Source organism: Moschus berezovskii, chromosome 26 (assembly GCF_049115385.1).
Source record: "Moschus berezovskii isolate FMDL1 chromosome 26, NW_MosBer_1.0, whole genome shotgun sequence".
In the NCBI taxonomy this organism is placed as follows: Eukaryota; Metazoa; Chordata; class Mammalia; order Artiodactyla; family Moschidae; genus Moschus; species Moschus berezovskii.
In genome coordinates this window covers 25,819,096-25,840,285 of record NC_142485.1, presented here as the reverse complement: position 1 = coordinate 25,840,285, position 21,190 = coordinate 25,819,096, and the positions used below count along the sequence as shown (strand labels likewise).

General features: G+C 43.1%; 1 protein-coding gene across 4 annotated transcripts in view; it reads left to right on the top strand.

The window, feature by feature from the left end:
- MTUS1 (microtubule associated scaffold protein 1) overlaps positions 1 to 21,190 on the top strand; it is a 183,972-nt gene that overhangs the window by 61,859 nt on the left and 100,923 nt on the right. For all 4 annotated transcript variants that reach the window (XM_055416490.2, XM_055416492.2, XM_055416491.2 and 1 more), the window contains exons 2-3: positions 506 to 2,747; positions 8,661 to 8,856. In XM_055416490.2, coding sequence (XP_055272465.2) covers positions 654 to 2,747; positions 8,661 to 8,856 — 2,290 coding nt within the window. In that variant the 5' untranslated portion in view covers positions 506 to 653. The remainder of the gene's footprint in view (positions 1 to 505; positions 2,748 to 8,660; positions 8,857 to 21,190) is intronic.

The following is a 21,190-nucleotide window of genomic DNA, read 5'->3' as shown; positions in this document are numbered from 1 at the left end:
ATGAAAACAGGGGAAAGAGAAATGCTGGTGCCCTCAGTCTTCATCTATCTTCAGCTTTTTTTTTTTGCTGTTCCTTCCTAGTCTATCTAATCACCCTCCAAGGAGACAGTAGGGGGCACTTCCGAAAGTGAAAAGGGCATTCTTTCTAATTATGTTGGGACAATAAGCATAAATTGGGACCATCCTAGGCAAATTAGAACCAGTGGTCAACTCTGTCAACCAAAAAGATAGAAAACCTACTGTCAGATTTGGCATCCTTCCCTACTGCGATGAGTTAGGGAGGGCACAATTTTAACAGCATCTTGTTTCTGTCTTCCGTTTTGCCCATTTCCTCAGATGAAAAAGTGTGTTTGAAAAGAGGCTGAATCTGTAGCTAATATCTTAATTACCTATGTCCTTAGTTGCAGGTTTTAAATGTAAAAATAAGGCAACTGAAATTAATCGAATAACGATTTGTTGATTTTTCTAGTGTTCACTTGAAAGTGAAACATTTTATTTCTTCCAGGAAACAACAAACCATTTCAACTGCAGAGCATCTTAGACTGAGAAACTTTCAACTGTGCTGAAAAACCGAAGACAAATTTTCCTTCCCTCTCATTTGAAAGGAGTTAAAAAAGAAAGAAAACGGCAGAGGTTTAAAGTTAATACTCAGGATGAATGATGATAATTCAGACGGCAAGACAGAAGATGAACTGCAATCCTTATTTATCTGTGATAAAAATGGAAACACCTATGCATGCAACCAAAAATCACCACCTACCCAAAACTCTTCAGCCAATAATGTGAGTTGGCATTGTGCCAACCCAGATGGCATGGTGGTTGATTATGAAACTGGTTCTGATGTGGACATTAGTGAAAATATTTCTTTAAACCCTCAGTGTGTTGAAGTACATGATCACCAAAAGTCTTCAAGTAATTTCATCAGTAAGGAGACATTGGAGGTGCACACGGATTCCACGTGTCCATCTTTTGCGCATGTTGTAAATACAGTGGAACCCAAACATTTGCATAGCAGTTGTCATTCCCTAGGATCGTTCAACCAGAGTGTTGAGACATCTCTAAGTTTTGTATGGAAAACTAACAATGATGATTTGAACTGTACAGACAATCCTACTGCCTTGCTGCTCAACCAGACTTTTGACGTAAAAGTGGATAATGTTAACTGTACCTTCGTAACACATGATACCACTGGAAAAAGTCAATCTTTGCCTACCAGTGCAAGCTTGCAGCCAACCAACACGAGAAGCATAAATACAGCTTTATCCTGCTCCATTCTTCCATCTTCCCATTCTGATAACATACATGTGAGAGAAACAAGTTGTGATCGAGAGAGCTTTGAAAATTCTCAAGCTGCAGCATCACAGGCCCAGGACACAACTTACACGGTATTTTCTGACATGGTGATGCAAATTGATGTTGTTGTTCCAGATACTGAAAATCAGTGTCACCGTTCTTCAGGAAAGGTTGCCAGTGAATACCCAGATGGAGCACAGCAAAGACAAGGCAGAGAAAAGGAGATACAAACTCTAACACAAGTTTCTGATGGCATGGATGTTCCCAGTGGGTCTGTATTACAAGAGTTCTTTTGTCCATCTAAAGATGAACCAAATAGGGAGACACATTCACAGAGCTCATATGGGCAGAAGGAAATGGGCCAAAGTGTAACAGAAACAGTGTCCAATTGTCTTATAGATGATGAATGCCCTTTACTGGTGCCAGCTGGTCATAAAAGCAAAACCCAAGTGCTGGGCCCAGAACACCAAGTCACTGTGACTAAAGACACACCAACTGCCTCCAGTGAAAAGCCTTTGGGAACCCAAAATCGTACCGTAGAACTGATACCGAATAGCCCGCCAGGACAAAAGGAAGCATCACTACTTGAGCTGACTTGGAATGCAGATGATATGGTCATCAGTACAAATAACAGAATTTGCATGTCCACGCCAATCCTTGAACCCATGAACACAACCTTTTCTGTCTCACCTGTTGAAGGCATGGAGAAATGTAGCAATGTGCAGACAAGTAATCGGGAGCTCCGATGTTTACCAAATTTGAAGGCAGCACCAATGGTTGTGTCAAAACCTAACCTAGGAAAATCAACCACCAAAGCGAACAGCCCCCTAGGCAGCAAAGTTAGGAAAACCAAAATTATAAGTTACCCGAGACCAAACTTCAAGAACGTTAAAGCAAAAGTTGTATCCAGACCCGTGTTGCAGCCCAAGGACCCTGCTCTATCAAAGGCTGCACCCAGACCTCAGTTAACTGGCGCCTCATCTCCCTCATCAGCGTCTTCCTCAAGACAGTCAACAGGTTTAAGCAAAACAGCCACATATGACTTGAATGCAGACCCCAAAGCAGAAATTCCAATTAACAAGACGCATAAGCAGCAATTTAATAAACTCATTACGAGCCAGGCTGTGCATGTTACAACTCATTCTAAAAATGCTTCACACAAGAAGCTTCCAAGAACAACATCTGCCATGAAATCAAATCAGGAAGATGTTGACAAAGCAAGTTCTTCCAATCCAGCATGTGAAACTGGGTCCGTGGCTGCGGTTTTTCAGATCAAAGATGAGCTCCCTGTGAAAATGGAAAGCACAGAACACTTGGAAGTGCCCTATACTTCCAACATTGATAGGATTAGCCCTGAAAAGAAGGGTGAAGAAGAAAATGGGACACCAGTGGCAAAACAGGAGCTCAGAAAGGAAATCCTGAACGAGACCTCTGACTTTGGTTCTCTGTTTTTGGTAAGTGAAATTTCTGCCTGCTTCAGGAAATGGTGGTGGAGACAGCGGGATGGATTAGCAACTGGTTTCCCTTTAATAGTGGATAATATTGCTGGACTCTGTGTGCAGATTAGCTTTCAGGTATTGCGGTATTATTCATTAATTCTTAGTACGTTTTAGGGTGTTCATTGGTTATATGCATATTGGAAAAAAAAACTCAATTTCAGTATTTTATTTTGAACATCAGTATTCCTTTTAATAGTAAGGTGAAAGGACAAGTTACTTTAATGTTTTCGTGTAATTAGTTGTTTGAAGTTAGATATCTGATTGGATTTTATATTTATAAAAAGAAAAAAAACATTTTTTATGAACTTTGAACTGTATCGGACCACAGTTGAGAAATGTCTCAGCAGTGCTGGTAAACAGAATTAATATGAAAATAGCTCCTGGGCTCCTCTGAGGGAGCCACTCCGGGCAGTGGAGCCCCCTCTGGTGAACAAGAGGATTCCGGATGCTGCCTCTGATCAGCTAATGTGACTTCGGCCAAGTAGTATTTTGAGACACAGAGATGAAAGGATTGGGCTAGTAGCTGTCTGAGGTCTCTTGCTGTTCTAACATATTGGCCCCTGATACTAAAATAAAACCCACTGTATTTCATATGGTGAAAAGGCAATATTTTTTTACGGCACTTGGCAGATATTTGGGTGTTCCATTTAAACAGGAATTCACATGCAGTTCAAAGATTATTTTTCATTAAGCATGTGTATATATGTGTGTATATATTTATTTTAAACTTTTAATTTTATATTAGAGTATAGCTGGTTAACAATGTTGTGGTAGTTTTCAGGTGGACAGCAAAGGGACTCAGCCATAGATATTAAACATGTATGTGATTTTTGCCTAGAGCGTGAAGAAACTAGCTTTCGGAGTTTTAGAAACATTTCAGAGGCTAGTCTTGGGCTCTGTGTGTTTAGTCCTCAATCCTGTTTTTGGTAGTGGGGACTGGCATGCATTTCCAGCCCATGTAGGGGCTTCCCTGGTGGCTCAGAGGTTAAAGTGTCTGCCTCCAATGCGGGAGACCCGGGTTCGATCCCTGGGTCGGGAAGATCCCCTGGAGAAGGAAATGGTAACCCACTCCAGTATTCTTGCCTGGAGAATCCCATGGATGGAGAAGCCTGGTAGGCTACAGTCCACGGGGTCGCAAAGAGTCGGACACGACTGAGCAACTGAACAGAACAGAACAGAGGGCTTTTCTTGGGCTCCTGTCCTGTGGGTCAAGAGTGGACGTAGGTGCCAGGGAAAGAAGGCAGCTATGAGTCATCTGACTCCCGTCTGAAGGAATGAAACATGTATGGTTTGAAGTGTTGAAGGGCTGCTGTAAGTGTTTTCAGGGCTTCCCTACTGGCTTAGATGGAAAAGAATACACATGCCAACATGGGAGACCACGGGTTTGATCCCTGGGTTGGGAAGATGCCCTGGAGGAGGGCATAGCAACCCACTCCAGCATTCTTGCCTGGAGAATCCCATGGACAGAGGAGCCTGGTATGCTGCAGTTCATAGGGTCACAAAGAATCGGACATGACTGAGCAGCTAACAATTTCACTTTTCAGGGTACATCAGGAATTCTTAAGTCCTGTTAGAGATAGTCTTGAGTTCGGTCAGCTTAGAGATGCTTTAACTTTTATAATAAATCTTTTTAGGAAGAATGGCACACCACAGTGATGCCTGAACTACTGAGATTGTCCATTATTTCAAAACTCAGGTGTTTATTTTTAACTTCTTTTGAAGTCAAACTTAGGAAACTCATTGTATACAATTTTTAATTTGATACTTTGCTAAATTAAATGATAAGCTGTGGTAATGCTAAGAAACATTCTTAGTTTGGTATTTCTAGTTACATATACATGAAAACAATAGAATTATTCCTCCTTGATTTATGGGAGACTTTTAAATTGTGCATTGATCACCAACTGCCTCCCAAATCCTAGCATAAAGTTTCTTTAAATAACATTTGCTTTGACTATAAATTGGTTGTGTAATTTTGAAATGAAAAGCCTTTCTGATCCATGAAGGAAATGGCAACCCACTCAAGTATTCTTGCCTGGAGAATCCTGGGGACAGAGGAGCCTAGTGGGCTGCCGTCTGTGGGGTCGCACAGAGTCGGACACGACTGAAGCGACTTAGCAGCAGTAGCAGCAGCCTTTCTGATCCGTGCATCATGTAAGTCAACATTCTATTTCCCTCGTGCAGAAGGAAATCCTGTTTTTCAGGCTGATGTTGTGTTATCGAAATAAGGTGATAGAATCATCCGGTTCAAATGGATTCCAATGTATCTTGGAGAAGAAGTACTTTTCATCTTAGAAATCTTGCAGTAGGATTTCCATATTTTTAGCACTGACACGTTTACTTACTGACAAATATTGCAAACTCATTTTCCCCCCATGGTAATGTTTTATGTGCAGTTCTCTCCAATATCCCTATTCACTGCTCACACATTTCTGTGTGTCAGGGCAGGGGCTGGCCACACCGCCGCTGGCCACAGGCTTTGTACTTACTACAGAGAGCTGAATGAATGGGCCTTTGCCTCATGTTGTAGGCAGACCCCTGTGTTCCTTGGTCACTTTGGCAGTACCTAAAGATTCTGGATTTGCCCTGAGTGCATGCTGAGACAGTGCTGGAGGGATATGCATTTTCTCTGTGCTCTGTTGGTCTTGAGCAGAATTAGTCCTTGACTTTACCGAATCCTTAGGTTGCCTACAACTTCACAGCTCTTTGAGTGAGTGAGTGTCAGTCGCTCAGTCATGTCTGACTCTGTGACCCCAAGGACTGTAGCCCACCAGGCTCCTCTGTCCATGGAATTCTCCAGGCAAGAATACTGGAGTGGGTTGTCATTCCTTTCTCCAGGAGATCTTCCCAACCCAGGGATCAGACCCTGGACTCTTGCATCGCAGGCGTATTCTTTACTATCTCAGCCACAAGGGAAGCTGGTCAGGGCTTATCTGAAACTTCAGAAAAGTTCTGTCAGAAGGAACTTGATTTTAATTTGATGCCTTTGAGTGTAGCTACGCATTACAGAGGTTTTGTATTGGTGATAGTGTGTTTGATGAAAGGAATGGGGAACTATCTAAAAGCAAGGAAACAGATATTTCTTCAGTGACTGCTCTGGGCGAAACCCTCTGCTCTAAGCTCTTACGTATATTATGCCATTTAATTTTCCAGAATGTTCAGGTGCTTTATACATTATCATTTACTCTTTCCAGTAACAACAGGCAAGTTCTTAGCTGCAGTTTAAGGATTCATAGAGGTTACTTAAAACACACACACAGCAGTAAGTTGTAAAAGCTGAGATTCAGACTCAGGTCTCCTGACCTGAATCCTGGCCCTTTCTGCTCCACACACTGGGCTTTCAGAATTTCAAGGAATGTTGGCTCTAAAAGGCAGAGCAAATCTGATTTGTTAAAGATTTACATTGTAAATTGGTTAGAAGTTTGGGTTACTTTTTAAACGTTTTTCTCTGGGGGGATTACCTTAGCCAGTTTCACAATGGTGGGAGAAGATTTTTTGTCCTTTGCTTGCTTTTCTTGGCCAGTTTTATGTTGCTTTCCAGTGTTCGCTTAGCGTATTGACCTATTTAAGTTAGTTTTTAATTCACGTAGTGGATGTCATCAGCACGGGCTCTATATTGTTCTGTGGGAAATTATCTACTTCTGACTTACTAAGCAAGGGTCCTGCTGGGAAAAAGGAAGCGCAGAGGTTCATAGCACCGATTTTGGAGATCGACATGGTTTCACATGGTAGCTCCATCCATTCATTGGCAAAGTGGCATTAGGCAAGTTACTGATCTCTGTGAGGCTCAGTTTTTCTTTATGTAATGGGAGAATATAAGCCATGGCTTACAGTGTTGAAATTTGTTCTTGGAGTAAACCTCAGGCTCTCACTTCCTTTGTGTACATTTATTGGGTGCCCACTGTGTGCTTTAGGGGGGCTTCCCAAGTGGCTCGGTGGTAAAAGAATCCACCTTTCAGTGCAGGAGACATGGGCTTGATCACTGGGTTGGGAAGATCCCCAGGAGAAGGACATGGCAACCCACTCCAGTATTCCTGCTGGGAAAATCCCATGGACAGAGGAGCTTGGTGGGCTACAGTCCATGGGGTCGCAAAGAGTTGGATACAGCTGAGTGGCCAACACACACTGTGTGCTGTATATAGTGGTGATTGTTGGGATATAGAGATGGAAAGACCCAGCCCCTGGCCAAGCCTAGAGTCTAGTGCAGCGGGTATTAGAACGTAAAGAAAGATGGGCTGTCAGGCTCTCAGTTGGGGGTGTGTACGGAGTGCTGTGCTGGTGGAGGTGATGGGGAGAGAGATCCAGGAAGGAAGGCTTCTAGTGGGGAGAGCACATGGATCACCAGCTGAAGCTTAAAGATCGAGGATGAGTTGGAAGGGTATTCTGGGTGGAAGGAATAACGTGTGCAAAGATGAAGGTGCATTGTCATGCGGGGGTCGCAGGGTACTGAGGATGTCTGGAGCTGGGAATGCAGAACCACGGGCAGTAAGGCACCAGTGAAGAGGAGGGCAGGACCACCACACCCCAGAGGCCTTTTTCAGAAGAGCTGACTTTAGGAGACCGAGGGGAGCCTCCCGGCCCCGTTTGGACTTTAGAAGAGATGGCCTGAGCAGTGGAGTGGGAGATGACTTGGAGGCGGGGGAGACCAGAACATGGTTCCAGGCATCCCAGAAATGAGGTAGCCTGTGCTCAGGCAGACCGACAGTGGCTACATCTGTCAGCATTTATGACATTTAACATTAAAACTAAGACATTTCCAGAATATATATTCATTTGAAATAAAGATAAATCCATTGCGTGTTAATATAACATTTAAAAAACTAACCGCATTTTCCAAAGCAAAAATACTTAATGAGGAGACTGACACTGTTCTACACTTTTGTAAATTTAATGTCTGACTTAATTGAAGATGGTTGGGTTATGCCTCTCTCTGCTGTGTTCTGTGTGTGTGGTTGGAATAGCGATACAGAAACATACAGAAGTTAAGAAAGGAGACTTCTAGAGATAGCTTTCACTGTATAAGTCGGGTATCCGGGCATGTGGTGGTGAATATGAGAAAAGCTAAGTTTTGAGATGGGTGGGTAAAATTCAGCTGATTTTTGGAAACTGCTTCATGTCCTTCAGCTGTGAAATGGAGTATGGTGAAAGCATCCTGAAGGGTTATTAGGATCATGAATGGATACGTACATTTTGAACTTACTTTTCATTTTAAAAGGGCTGTATGTTGATTAGTAAAAACAACAATACTATGATTATCGTCAACGTTATTGGGTCAAGGCACCTGCAGTATGCTAAGTGAGGCAGACGAAGAAAGAAATTAAATGTGTGGGGAACTCGGGAGAGCGTGCCGACTCGGACATGAGGACTTGGTGGTGGCTGAAAGAGTGGACAAGGTCATCTGGAGAGAGTATATGGTGAGAAAGTTTCCAGGGCCAAGTTTAGGACACTTGCGATGACCAGCATTTAAAGGCAAAGAAGAACAGAACCCAGAGAAGGAGTAACCTGACGGACAGAAGGGAAACCAGGAAAGAGCTCTGTGGGAGAAGCCAATGAAAGATGGCATCATGGGTGTTGGAGACCATAGAGAGGAAATCTAGGAAAAGGACTGAAAGCTATAGCTTGAATTCAACTTGTGACACCAGTCACCTTGGGAACAGTTTCCCTGATGAGACCCATGGCAGATCATGGTGAATCAAAGAGTTACTATCAAGAACTGAAATGTTTTCATAGTGAAAATTAAAAAATACCCATCGGGCATATCTGTTTAGACAGAAATTGTTTCTTTCCCATACCTACCACTCTCAGGAAGTGGTGGTGTGGAAGTGGAAGGCATGACCTGGACTGACGTCTTCCCTCTTTTTCCCACAGGATTCCACTTCAAAACCTGCAAGCATCTCGGGTGGGAAACCAGCTACGCCCAGCTCCTCCATTCTGAGGAAAACACCTGGTCCGAAAGCCAGAGTGGGGCCTTCTGTTTCCTGCTTGAGGCGGAATAGCGACAGCAGAAATCTCACCTCCGATCGGGCCGTGTCTCCCCAGAGGATCAGGCGTGTGTCCAGTTCTGGTAAGAGTCAAATAATTCAGCTGTGCTTTAGAGCAGCTCATAAAGTATTCACATTTAAATCAGTCCCATCAGGAACCTATCTCAGAGAGACAGGTTTTGCTTCTAGAACTCTAGTGCATTGTGTCACTAAAGCATTTAGTCTCTTGTGGTCCAGCATCTTGCACAGGGAAGGTGGAAAAACAAATCCAAGACACAGCTCTGATCCTTGAGCAACGCTGAAGGCTAGTTGGGGAGAGATGTGTATAAACCGACATAAAAGCTCTCCAGAAGCAGGCATGTCTACATATACAAGCAGGCCCTGGTCATTCAGGGATCATTTCACTTTCAGATGTTTTACAAAACAGTTAAGTGCTTAATAATACTTGTGTGATATAACTCCTTTCATCATGTGCCCTCATCAAAAATGTTTTTCTTGAATTTTACTGAAAGTTGTTTTATAAAATCTTCAAGGAGGAATGTCCTTAGTGGGTCCAGTGGCTAAGACTCCACACTCCCAATGCAGGGGGCCGGGGTTTGATCCCTGGTCAGGGAACTAGGTCCCACATGCCGCAACTAAGACCCGACGCAGTCAAATATGTTGAAAATCTTCAGGATATGAAGGTGACTACAGAGTTACATTTTTCTAATGCAAGCGTTGTTTATATCGGTTTGCATATTAGAAGTAGTGAAGGCAGATTTATAAAATTTGAGGGCTTCCAGAGTAGCTCTTAAATGTCTTCCTAAGTTTGACTGAGGTTAGCATTTCTCTGTGTTACAAAGTCAGAACAGGAAGTGGGGAAGGCAGCCCCTTTCAAAGAGGCAGAGACAAAAAGCCTGCTGCCATTCCAGTTGATGGAGAGCACTCTGCAGGGGACACCCCTCATTTTAGCAAATGAAAGGCATGTCAGATAGATTTAGAAGTGAGTTCCCTTATAAAAATAGTGACTGCTGTTGAATGGTCTAGGGGAGAAGGTGCCTCAAAGTTTCTGTGTCCTCAGACGTGAGAACATTCTGCAGAAACTTAACAAAACCAGTGAAATCCCCAGGGATCTCTTTACCTGTCTACACCTTAGGATTTTGAGGTTTTATTTTCCAATCCTATTATGAAGCTGTCGTGCTTCCTGTTACGAAGCGTTATGTGAGAAGCTTATATAACATGCAGACTGGTTGTAAGGGTGATTTATTTAGGTCCAGGCCCAAATAAATCAGGGCTTGTGCATCCAGATCTTGAGGGTTGTCGTGAGGAGCAAACCCAGGAGGAGGAGGAAGGGGGCTTTGCACGCATTTCCATTTCTACCCCCAGAGAGACTCTGGGAGAACAACATTAAGAGGCGCTCAAGACGTTGGGAGAAGCAATAAACCTTATTCGGGATGTTGCCCCAGTCTGGGGAGTGGGGCAGAAGTGAGATTAAAGCTTTGGTCCTTACTGCTGCTGCCATCCAAGGCTCACGGATTTGCAGATGGGAAGCCCTTTTCCTTCTCAGGCATCAGGGGCCCCTGTGGCCTGGTGGCCGGGAGGGCCGTAGCTGCTGGCAGCCGGGCCTGTGGTGAGGAGCGCTACCTTATGGCAGGGCCGTGGCCCCAGGGAGCTGCCTGAGCTAGTCATGTACCTTCCTGCAGCTTCTGTGGAGTGACAGGGTTTGAGACTGTCAGGCTTTTGCAGTCCTCATCTTTCTAGGGACAGTTTGGAGCTCACCTAATTTTCTGAGTAGTGGCTGCTCGTAGTGTAATTCTAGCACATGGTGCTCAAATCCCAGAAAACCTGAAGCACATGCATTCCTGCAAATTAGGCCAGTACCCAGAATATATTGTAAAATATGAGAATCTTTTATATAAGTGATCCCACCAAGGAGTGACATATTTTTGAAGTCCCTTTACTGTATGCTACAGAATGCCATGCCTTAAAGAGAGAAAAGTAGGTCTGCCTAGTCTTCATGAAAAGACAGGAAATTTCTTGAGCTTTTATTAACCTGTGTACATAAGCTTAATAACTAAGTTATGCATTCAGAGTTTTCAATCCAAGTTAAAAACTCAATTAGGCAAAAACAGAATCTTTTACTTGGTAATTTTCCACATACAAATGCCAAAAAATGACTGTAGCCAGAAATTTTGTGGGTTTGCATTTGAGTTGAACAGTTGGAAGATTAACTTGGTGATGCTGTGTTTAAAATGTGTTTATTTTTTAAAAAAATTAATGGCAACTGTAACTTGTTTGCACACTCACGGTAAATTGAGAGGTGTTTGTTGTGAAGAGGAAACTTAATCATCACAGAGTTAGAACAGAAAATCAAGCAGCAAAAACAGTGTGTCTTTGGATCATTGAGAGCATGTTGCCATTTGCCGTACAATGAAGTGTTTGTGTCTTCGAAAATTGAAACCAAATGGACATCCTCTATGCTCATACAAAGTTACTCTCCTGAAAGGTAACCAGCAGGAATGTTCCAGCCCACTTGGGGTTTTCAATAAATCCTTTCAGAGAACTAAGTAGAAAACCAGACCTGGAGCTGTGAAATAGCCATTTTCTTGAAGCTATAAAATGAGTATGAGGAAGACTTGTGATTAAACCCAATGGAACTTTTCCATCTCACTTGTCAAAACTTGGGAATTGTAATGTACAGCATGAGAACTTAGTTAACTCTGCTATCTGTTAATATATAGGAAGGTTGTTAAGAGAATAAATCCTGAGAGTAAGTCTCCTAACAAGGAAAAAAGTTTTTTAATTGTATCTATATGAGATGATGGATGTTAACTGAACTTACTGTGGTAATCACAATACATGTAAGTCAGACTATTACACTGCACACCTTAAACTTACATGGTGATATATGTCAATCACATCTCATTAAAACTAGAAATAAAGTAACTTAAATCTGGAAATTTATATGAAACCAGATTAGTGATTATAACAAACCATGTGCAAGTTATCTTTGCTTCTTTGGAGTATGTATGTGTTTTAACCACTCAAATAAGATGACATAGCAAGGAAAAGTATTTCTAATAATAATCATAATGCCAATAGCAGCGGCGCACACTTGTTAACATGCTTACCGGGTTCCAGACTTTGTCTTTATCATCTCACCCATAAATTCCCTCACTCCTCACAATGGGTCTGTGAAGCTTATTTGCATTTTACAAAAGAGGAAACTATCACACTGAGGTTGAATCATTTGTCCAGGTTGTGCAGCTAGAAAGTCACAGAGGTAACAGATTCCGACCAGTAACAGGGCTTCAGAGTCCATGCTCTTCACCTTCACATTACCAGCCTAAAGAAACACTTACAAATTAGCCATGCGTTTTTGGAAAAATTCTTAGGCTCAGCTGAATACATTAGAAACTGTGGCATGTCTTTTGTCTTCACAATCGGTATCAATTCCCTGTGATGTAAATGGTTTTTTGTGGGCATTGCAGATTAATGCTGTTGAACAAAACAAGTGCTTAGGAAGTACCTCGAGATTGTGTGCCTTCAGAAACTGCCTGCTACCCTCTTTCAGAGGTAATACCAGTTCTTGCCAGGTTTTAGGTTATAAATGTGTGTGTTCCTTCACAGCCACTTGTAATTGCCCTGCCAGGGGCCAGCCTGAGGTAGGCAGGCTTACAGAAATAAAGCAGAGTATGCCCCTGCCGTGGGGTGCCTTTAAACTACCTGGCGAGGGTGAGAGTGTGTTCCTACAGCAACCGCGGAGCAGCTCAAAGGGATCTGTAAGCAGTATGCAGAAGGCCTTCGAGTGCTTTAGGATTTGGAGGAAAAGAAGGGTGTTCAGGGACCTGTCTGATCATACCAGAGCCTGCAGCAAGGCCTCATGAAGGAAATGGTTCTCTTTCTCCAGAAAAGACTAAGGACCATTTCAAAAGGGTAAACCTTTGTGTTCATTCATCTAATGTGGGTCAGTGAAAGGAATTCCTCTGAGACCAGAGTACATCCCAAACCTGTAATGACTTGCCTGCCCTTCTAGGTTCCCTTCTTTCCCACTCAGTTGTTTTTGTAAACTGGCTTCTTGTTGATTTAGTGCGAGAGTGCTTTTTAAAGTTGTTTCAGTTTACTTCTGTACTGTTTCGGCCTTTTCAACGCAAGAGTTTGAGAGAGTTTGAGAGAGATCACAATCAAAATTATGAGAAATGCAGTCATGCTCGCAGAAGTACTAAAAGCCATAAAAGATCATCTAATAACCATTCTAAAAGCAAACTTGAATATGTTGCTTATAGAGATGTTGTTTCTTTGTATGTAATTAAACCACTCACTCACATTTTAAAGAATGTATCTCAAGGTTTTTCTCCATAAAAAAAAAATAATAGTGGTTTTTCTCCATAAAGAAATAATAATAGTAGTTGTTCTCCATAACTAACAATAATAGTAAGGTGCTTTGAGTACTAACCGTTCTTAGCTTTCTAAATGTATAATTTAAATTATAATTTCTAAATGTGTAATTTAATTTTCACAACTCATGATGTATACATACTATGATTATTCCCATCCTGCAAATGAGGATTTTGAGATTTGGAAAGTTTAAGCAGTTTGCCCAAATTGACATGGCTAGTAATTGGTGGAGACAGGAAACAGGGCTGGGAGTGCTCCTGCCCCTGCCCCTTGGGTACTCGCAGTCATTCAATAAGCCTCTGAGTGCCTGCTTGTGCTGGGAACTCCTCTAAGCACTGGGCATGAAAAGGTGCATGCAAGAGGCAAATTTTTGCCTTTGTGGAGCTTAAATTCTAGTCAGAAAACCAAGTAGTGGATAAAATGTTGTGTTTGTAAAATGATAACGGCTAAGGAGGGAAACAGGGCAGGTTAGGGAGTTAGGTCTTTAAATAAGGTGACATATTTGAGCAGACACCTGGGGGAGGAGGAGGGAACTATCTGGTTATCAGGTGGAGAGAAAAGATCAAGGCAGTGGGGGTGGGGTCTTGCGGACACCTCAGAGACCGTGTCTTCTCTCTTCTTCTTTATTCGCATCATCGCTGTGAATTCTGTCCGCACCATTCTCACTTGGCAAGTAATTCTGGGGATGATTGCTTCACGCAGTGACTCACACACCGTGCAGTCTGTCTTATTTGTCCATTCAAGAAATGTTTGGCGTGCCTGCCCTGTGCTGGGCGGACTGCTAGATTCGGAGACTATAAACATGACTTATGCACCCCCGTTGGAGGGTGAGGTGGGAAGGGGTTACGGAAAATCATTTGAATGCCACCTTTTCCTTCTTCACGCCCCAGCTGAACTGTCCTGTTTTCTGTGATAACCTGCATTTATTATGCTGGGCTATAATTATTTTCTTCCATCTCCGTGCCACCCATAAGGATACAGTCCAGGTCTTAGTTATTTTTATCTTTTCCAGCCCTCAGCACAGGGTACCTATTGCACAACAGGTGTTCAAATGTTATCTGGCTTGACTTGCCTGGAAACTTGTATGAGGTACCATGTGTCCACAGTAAAGGGAACACCACTAACTTAGCCAGAGGGAAGATTGGAGAAGGGTGGTGACATTGAGCTGGCCTTGGAATGTGCCCCTGGGCGGGTTTCCTGGCCTGGGAGGTTGCTGGCATTCCCAGGGGTGCAAATGTAGCCTTATGAGGGACCTGGGGGTGTTTGGGGAACATAAAAGGCAGGGTCAGCATGCTTTGAGCAGGCCGCGTGTTGGGGTAAGTGATGAGAGAGTCCCAAGAAAGGTTGAGGCAGATCAGTCCTAATAGTTAAGGCACAGACCTGTAAGAGTCACCCTGGTGTTTGGGAGTAGAGAGCAGAGTGAAAATAATAAAAATGTTTTTGCAGGAAGAGGGTCTGGTAAGCCTCCCTGGCGGTGAATGATCCAAGTGTCTGCCCAACTTTCTTGTCTGAGTGGCCTTGGGGTGAAATAGGGACTAGAGCAGCAAGAAGAGGCTGTCAGAAAGGAAATGATGGGAGACTTTCCTGGTGGTCCGGGGGTTGAGATTCCATGCTTCCATTGCAGGGCTGCAGGTTCGATCCCTGGCTGGGATCTATGATCCTGCGTGCTTTGTGATATGGCCAGAAAAAAAAAGAGAGAAAATAATGGATTAGTTTGGAGGCATGTTGAACTTGAAGAGGCTAAAGACTGAGAAAGCACCTCGAAGGGCTCTGTGTGTGTGTGTGAGGGTTAAGACATTAAAAATGTAAGGAGGGTGAAGAAGCTCTAGGGAAGGAGCTGGTACAGAGATGAAGGATGTGATGAGTGACCGCCGGGCAGGGGAACACAGTGTGTCCAGGGCACAGTCAGGTTCATCTCTGAAAGAGAGTCGGAGATGCAGGGTGTGCAGATACAGATCCACTTAGTAAAAGGTGGAGGGGTTAAGAGTGAAGATTCAGAGCCCCAGCTATGGAGAATGGGCAGCTTCGTCTTTCAGATCTTCTGGCTCGTTTTTGTGAGGTTAGGTGATTGCTTTCAGGGGAGCTTGTGCAGATTTTATTGATTGGTTTGTTTTTGTAGGCTTAGAAAGGGTAGCAGATTGAAGGGAGTGCTCTGTTCTGAGTCTCTGTGACCTCAGTGTTGAAAGTATAGCTCCACTTGTGGACCTTGGTCTTCAATGAGCCAGGAGGCTCCCTACTGTGGCCTCGGCTCTTATTAGGAATTCTCTTGTGAGTAACGGTGAGATCACTCACGACCAGGGCAGTACATTTGCTGATGAACACGTGAAGACCCTTGTTCATCTTTGTGGTACTTGGAAAGCCACGCAACATTTGTAAGCCTTTGACTTACTACACCGTTAGTTACGGGGCATGTGTTCCCAGGCCCGTGACTCAGGAAGTTATTTTGGTTTAATCTCCACCCAAAGCAGCAGGCATCTTGTGAACTTACTTGCAGGAACAGGTACTGACAATATTGCCATAAACACTATGCTCCTGTGTAATTGGAGTCATCATGAGAGCCTTGTTTGTGGGATGTTCTTTTTTCTCTGTCAAACTACTGCCTTCTTAAGACTTGCTGTTTTTGTTGTGACTCACCTGTACTTCCTTGATTTTATCTTTTGAGTTTACGCTTAGTTAGTTGAGTCAGTCGTGTCCAATTCTTTGTGACCCCATGGACTGCAGTATGCCAGGCTTCCCTGTCCATCACCAACTTCTAGAGCTTGCTCAAACTCATGTCCATAGAATTGGTGATAACATCCAACCATCTCATCCTATGTCATCCCCTTCTCCTGCCTTCAATCTTTCCCAGCATCAGGGTCTTTTTCAATGAATCAGTTCTTTGGTTCAGGTGGCCAAAGTATTGGAGCTTCAGTGTCAGCATCAGTCCTTCGAATATTCAGGACTGATATCCTTTAGGATGGACTGGTTGGATCTCCTTGCAGTCCAAGGGACTCTCAAGAGTCTCCTCCAACACCATAGTTCAAAAGCATCAGTTCTTCAGCACTTAGCTTTCATTATAGTCCAACTCTCACATTCATACGTGACTACTGGAAAAACCATGGCTTTGACTAGAGAGTCCTTTGTAGGCAAAGTAATGTCTTTACTTTTTAATATGCTAAGTTTGTCATAGCTTATCTTCCAAGGAGCAAGAGTCTTTTAATTTCATGGCTGCAGTCACCATCTGCAGTGATTTTGGAGCTCCCCACAAAATAAGGTCTGTCCCTGTTTCCATTGTTACCCCATCTATTTCCCATGAAGTAATGGGACCAGATGCCATGATCTTAGTTTTTTAATGTTGAGTTTTAAACCAAATTTTTCACTCTCTTTTTTCACTTTCATCAAGAGGTTTTTTAGTTTTTCTTCACTTTCGGCCATAAGGATGGTGTCTTCTGCATATATTAGATTATTGATATTTCTTCCAGCAATCTTGATTCCAGCTTGTGCTTCATCCAGTCTGGCATTTCACATGATGTACTCTGCATGTAAATTAAATAAGCAAGGTGACAATATACAACCTTGACATACTCCTTTCCCGATTTGGAACCAGTCCATTGTTCCATGTCTGGTTGTAACTGTTGCTTCTTGACTTGCATACAGATTTCTCAGAAGGCAGATAAGGTGGTCTGTTACTCCCTTGAATCTGTTTGTCACTTCTACTGTATAATGTGAAGGATTCGATTTAGGTCATACCTGAATGGTCTACTCTTGAATTTAAGGAAATAGTGGCGGTTGTACAGAGGACAGTTTCTTTTGCCCTGCTGCTGCTGCTGCTGCTAAGTCACTTCAGTCGTGTCCGACTCTGTGTGACCCCATAGATGGAAGCCCACCAGGCTCCCCCGTCCCTGGGATTCTCCAGGCAAGAACTACTAGTATAATATTGCCTTAGCTAATTCAAGAATGTGGAATACTAAAGTCAAATTTTGCCATATATAAATGTAGAATGCTTCTGAAATTCTGGATTTTGGTAGGCAGTTTGTGGCTTAGATGGTAAAGAATCTGCCTGCAATACAGGAGACCCAGGTTCAATCCCTGGGTTGGGAAGAGCCCCTGGAGAAGGAAATGGCTACCCACTCCCATATGCTTGCCTGGAGAATTCCATGGACAGAGGAGCCTAGCGGGCTACAGTCCATGGGGTCACAAAGAGTCAGGCAGACTGAATGAATCACACTTGCACTTCACTTGTCCCCTTGGCAGAGAGTTTGAAAGTGTACACTGTGCAACTCTTACTCCAGAGCCTGAGGAATCATGGAATGGGTAAGACATGATTCTTGGCCCGTTCTTAGAAGGGGACAATGGCAATCCATCCCTCATCACATTTATCCTTATAGTACTATTTAAAAAAAAAAAAAGAGCTCTAAGGATTTAGAAGGGTATAAATTTACAAATATCATAGTTTGTTGCATTTCTTTCTTGCAGTAATAATATAGGTAATTCTCTAACATAATGGAGGTATACTTTTACATACATAAGAGTCTTGGGTTAGTGTTGGTGCTCTCTGCTTTTTAATTTTGGCCACTGAAATCCCAGAATTAAAAATAAGAAGGATTCATATGAATGTGTTTTTTGGTACTTGGCTGGTATACTAGGAAGTATAAATGGGAAGCTAGGGTTCAGAGTATAGAATGTAAAGGTTGTGGGCAGTCAGTATAGAATGTGTGGACCAATTGAGGAGGGCATTGATGTTTAGTGAAAGTCGCTCAGTCTGACTTTTTTCGATCCCATGGACTATACAGTTCATGGAATTCTCCAAGCCAGAATACTGGAGTGGGTAGCCTTTCCCTTCTCTCCCTTCTCCAGGGGATCTTCCCAACCCAGGAATCAAACCCAGGTCTCCCGCATTGCAGGCAGAGTCTTTACCAACTGAGCCACAGGGGAAGCTCAGGAATATTGGAGTGGGTAGCCTATCCCTTCTCCAGGGGATCTTCCTGATTCAGGAATCTAACCCAGGACTCCTGCATTCCAGGCGGATTCTTTACCAGCTGAGCTATCAGGGAAGCACTGGTGTATAAGCAGTCAACAAAGATAATGGGTTTGGATAGAGCCCAGGTCTGTCAAGGTCAAGAAAGGAACATGGCAGGCATTGTCCCAAGGAAAGAGGGTAATAAGCCCCAAACCTAACAGTCAGTAGGCACTTACTTGATTGAAATTCTTTTTCATTTTAAAAGGTTTGGTGCCTATTTTGGTAGACTTTTGAAGTTTTTATATATTCTTTCTAAGAAATGACTTAAAATGACTATGTTGTAGCCTAAATGTGTTGTGATTTGTTTCTTCAGACTTCTTTGAAAATGACATTGTTTCCAGTGTTTTTCAGTAGGTTAAACAACTCTACACTGAAGGCCTTTGTATATTAGTACTTAAGCTGGTCAGATAAATTACTTAGATACATTCCTTTAGGTGGAATCAGAGGGTGTGGGCATTTGTAAGACTTTTGATACACGTTGCAAGTTGCCCTTTAGAAACAACAATCAAAGTCTGTGCTCCTACTCTGATTATGTAAGCATATATCCCAGCACCCTAGCCAGTATATGTTTTAAAATTTTCTTTAATTGAAGTATAGTTGCTATACAATATTATGTAAGTTACAGGTGTATAATATTTCATAATTCTTAAAGGTTATACTCCATTTATACCTATTATAAAATATTGGCTATCTTCCCCTCATTGACAATCTTGCCAGAAATTCACTTTTTAGGAAAGTAAAATGTCTTATTTTAATTGGCATATGCTTGGTGCTCAAATATTTGTCGGGTGAATGTAGATATAAGGGGAAAAGTGCTCAGAAACTGAAGTGAATACAAGGCCAAAATGTGCCCTCTGTGAAGTTACATTCTGGTAGGAGAGACGGGGCCTTCATAAGGAAAATATAAAGGATGTCTGACAACCTCCAGTACTAAAGAGAGAACAAATAGTAATGTGGAAGAGGGGGAGTGTGAAATGTTGGGGCTTGTGGGGGTGGGAGAGAGAGGGACAGAGAGCATGGCTGGGGGATGGAGCCGTGGCGCTTTTGTGTGATGGCCTGGGGACCCAGGACGTGAACATCTGGAAGTGAACTGTACCAGTGAGAGGAAACAAGTGGGAAGGCCCTGAGGCGGTGTTTAACTAACAGCTCCAGGAGTAGCAAGGAATGAGCTCGGAGATGAGCTTTGACAGGTAGTACGGAACCAGACCTTGGTTGGCAAAGTAATGTCTCTGCTTTTTAATATACAATCTAGGTTGGTCATAACTTTCCTTCCAAGGAGTTAGTGTCTTTTAATTTCATGGTTGCAATCAGCATCTGCAGTGATTTTGGAGCCCAAAAAACTAAAGTCTGACACTGTTTCCACTGTTTTTCCATCCATATCCCATGAAGTGATGGGACCAGATGGCATGATCTTTGTTTTCTGAATGTTGAGCTTCAAGCCAACCTTTTCACTGTCCTCTTTCACTTTCATCAAGAGGCTTTTTAGTTCCCCTTCACTCTCTGCCATAAGGGTGGTGTCATCTGCTTGTCTGAGGTTACTGATATTTCTCCCAGCAATCTTGATTCCAGCTTGTGCTTCTTCCAGCCCAGCGTTCCTCATGATGTACTCTGCATATAAGTTAAATAAGCAGGGTGACAAGATACAACCTTGACATACTCCTTTTCCTACTTGGAACCAGTCTGTTGTTCCATGTACAGTTCTGACTGTTGCTTCCTGACCTGCATACAGGTTTCTCAAGAGGCAGGTCAGGTGGTCTGGTATTCCCATCTCTTTCAGAATGTTCCACAGTTTATTGTGATCCACACAGTCAAAGGCTTTGGCATAGTCAATGAAGCAGAAATATATGTTTTTCTGGAACTCTCTTGCTTTCTCCATGATCCAGTGGATGTTGGCAATTTGATCTCTGGTACCTCTGCCTTTTCTAAAACCTGCTTGAACATCTGGGAGGTCACGGTTCACATATTGCTGAAGCCTGGCTTGGAGAATTTTGAGCATGACTTTACTAGCATGTGAGATGAGTGCAATTGTGCGGTAGTTTGAGCATTCTTTGGCATTGCCTTCAACCAAGGTCCGTCTAGTCAAGGCTATGGTTTTTCCCATGGTCATGTATGGATGTGAGAGTTGGACTGTGAAGAAAGCTGATCGCCGAAGAATTGATGCTTTTGAACTGTGGTGCTGGAGAAGACTCTTGAGAGTCCCTTGGACTGCAAGGAGATCCAACCAGTCCATTCTCGAGGAGATCAATCCTGGGTGTTCATTGGAGGGACTGATGCTAAAGCTGAAACTGCAATACTTTGGCCACCTCATGCGACGGGTTGACTCACTGGAAAAAGACTCTGATGCTGGGAAAGGTTGGGGGTGGGAGGAAAAGGGGACGACAGAGAATGAGATGGCTGGATGGCATCACCGACTCTGTGGACGTGAGTTTGAGTGAACTCCGGGAGTTGGTGGTGGACAGGGAGGCCTGGCGTGCTGTGATTCATGGGGTCGCAGAGAGTCGGACATGACTGAGCAACTGAACTGAACTGAACTGCACAGAACCAGATCACGTACAGTCTTGAAAATCATAAGGACTTTGGCTTTTAACCTAAGTGACTGTGATTTTTTTTAAAATTTATTTTATATTGGAGTATAGCTGATTAAGAATGTGATAGTTTCAGGTGGACAGCAAGGAGACTCAGCCATACATACACATGTATCCATTCTCCTCTGAACTCCCCTCCCATTCGGGCTGCCACATCACATAGAGCAGAGTCCCTTGCGCTATACAGTAGGTCCTTGTTTATCCATTTTAAATACCGTGTGTGTGCATGTCTGTCTCAAAGTCCCTAACTATCCGTTTTGCCCATCCTTCAGAAATGACTTTAGTTTTAACAGAATCAACTGTGGAGAGAATGCACTGAACGGGCTGAGGGCCGCATCAGAAAGCTCAGTGAGGTTTCGCTGTAATCATGGCAGGAGACTGTGGCTTACACAGGGCTGTGAGGGGTTGGATAGGGTTTTAGAGGGATCCGGATTCTAGATATATGTGTTGAAAATA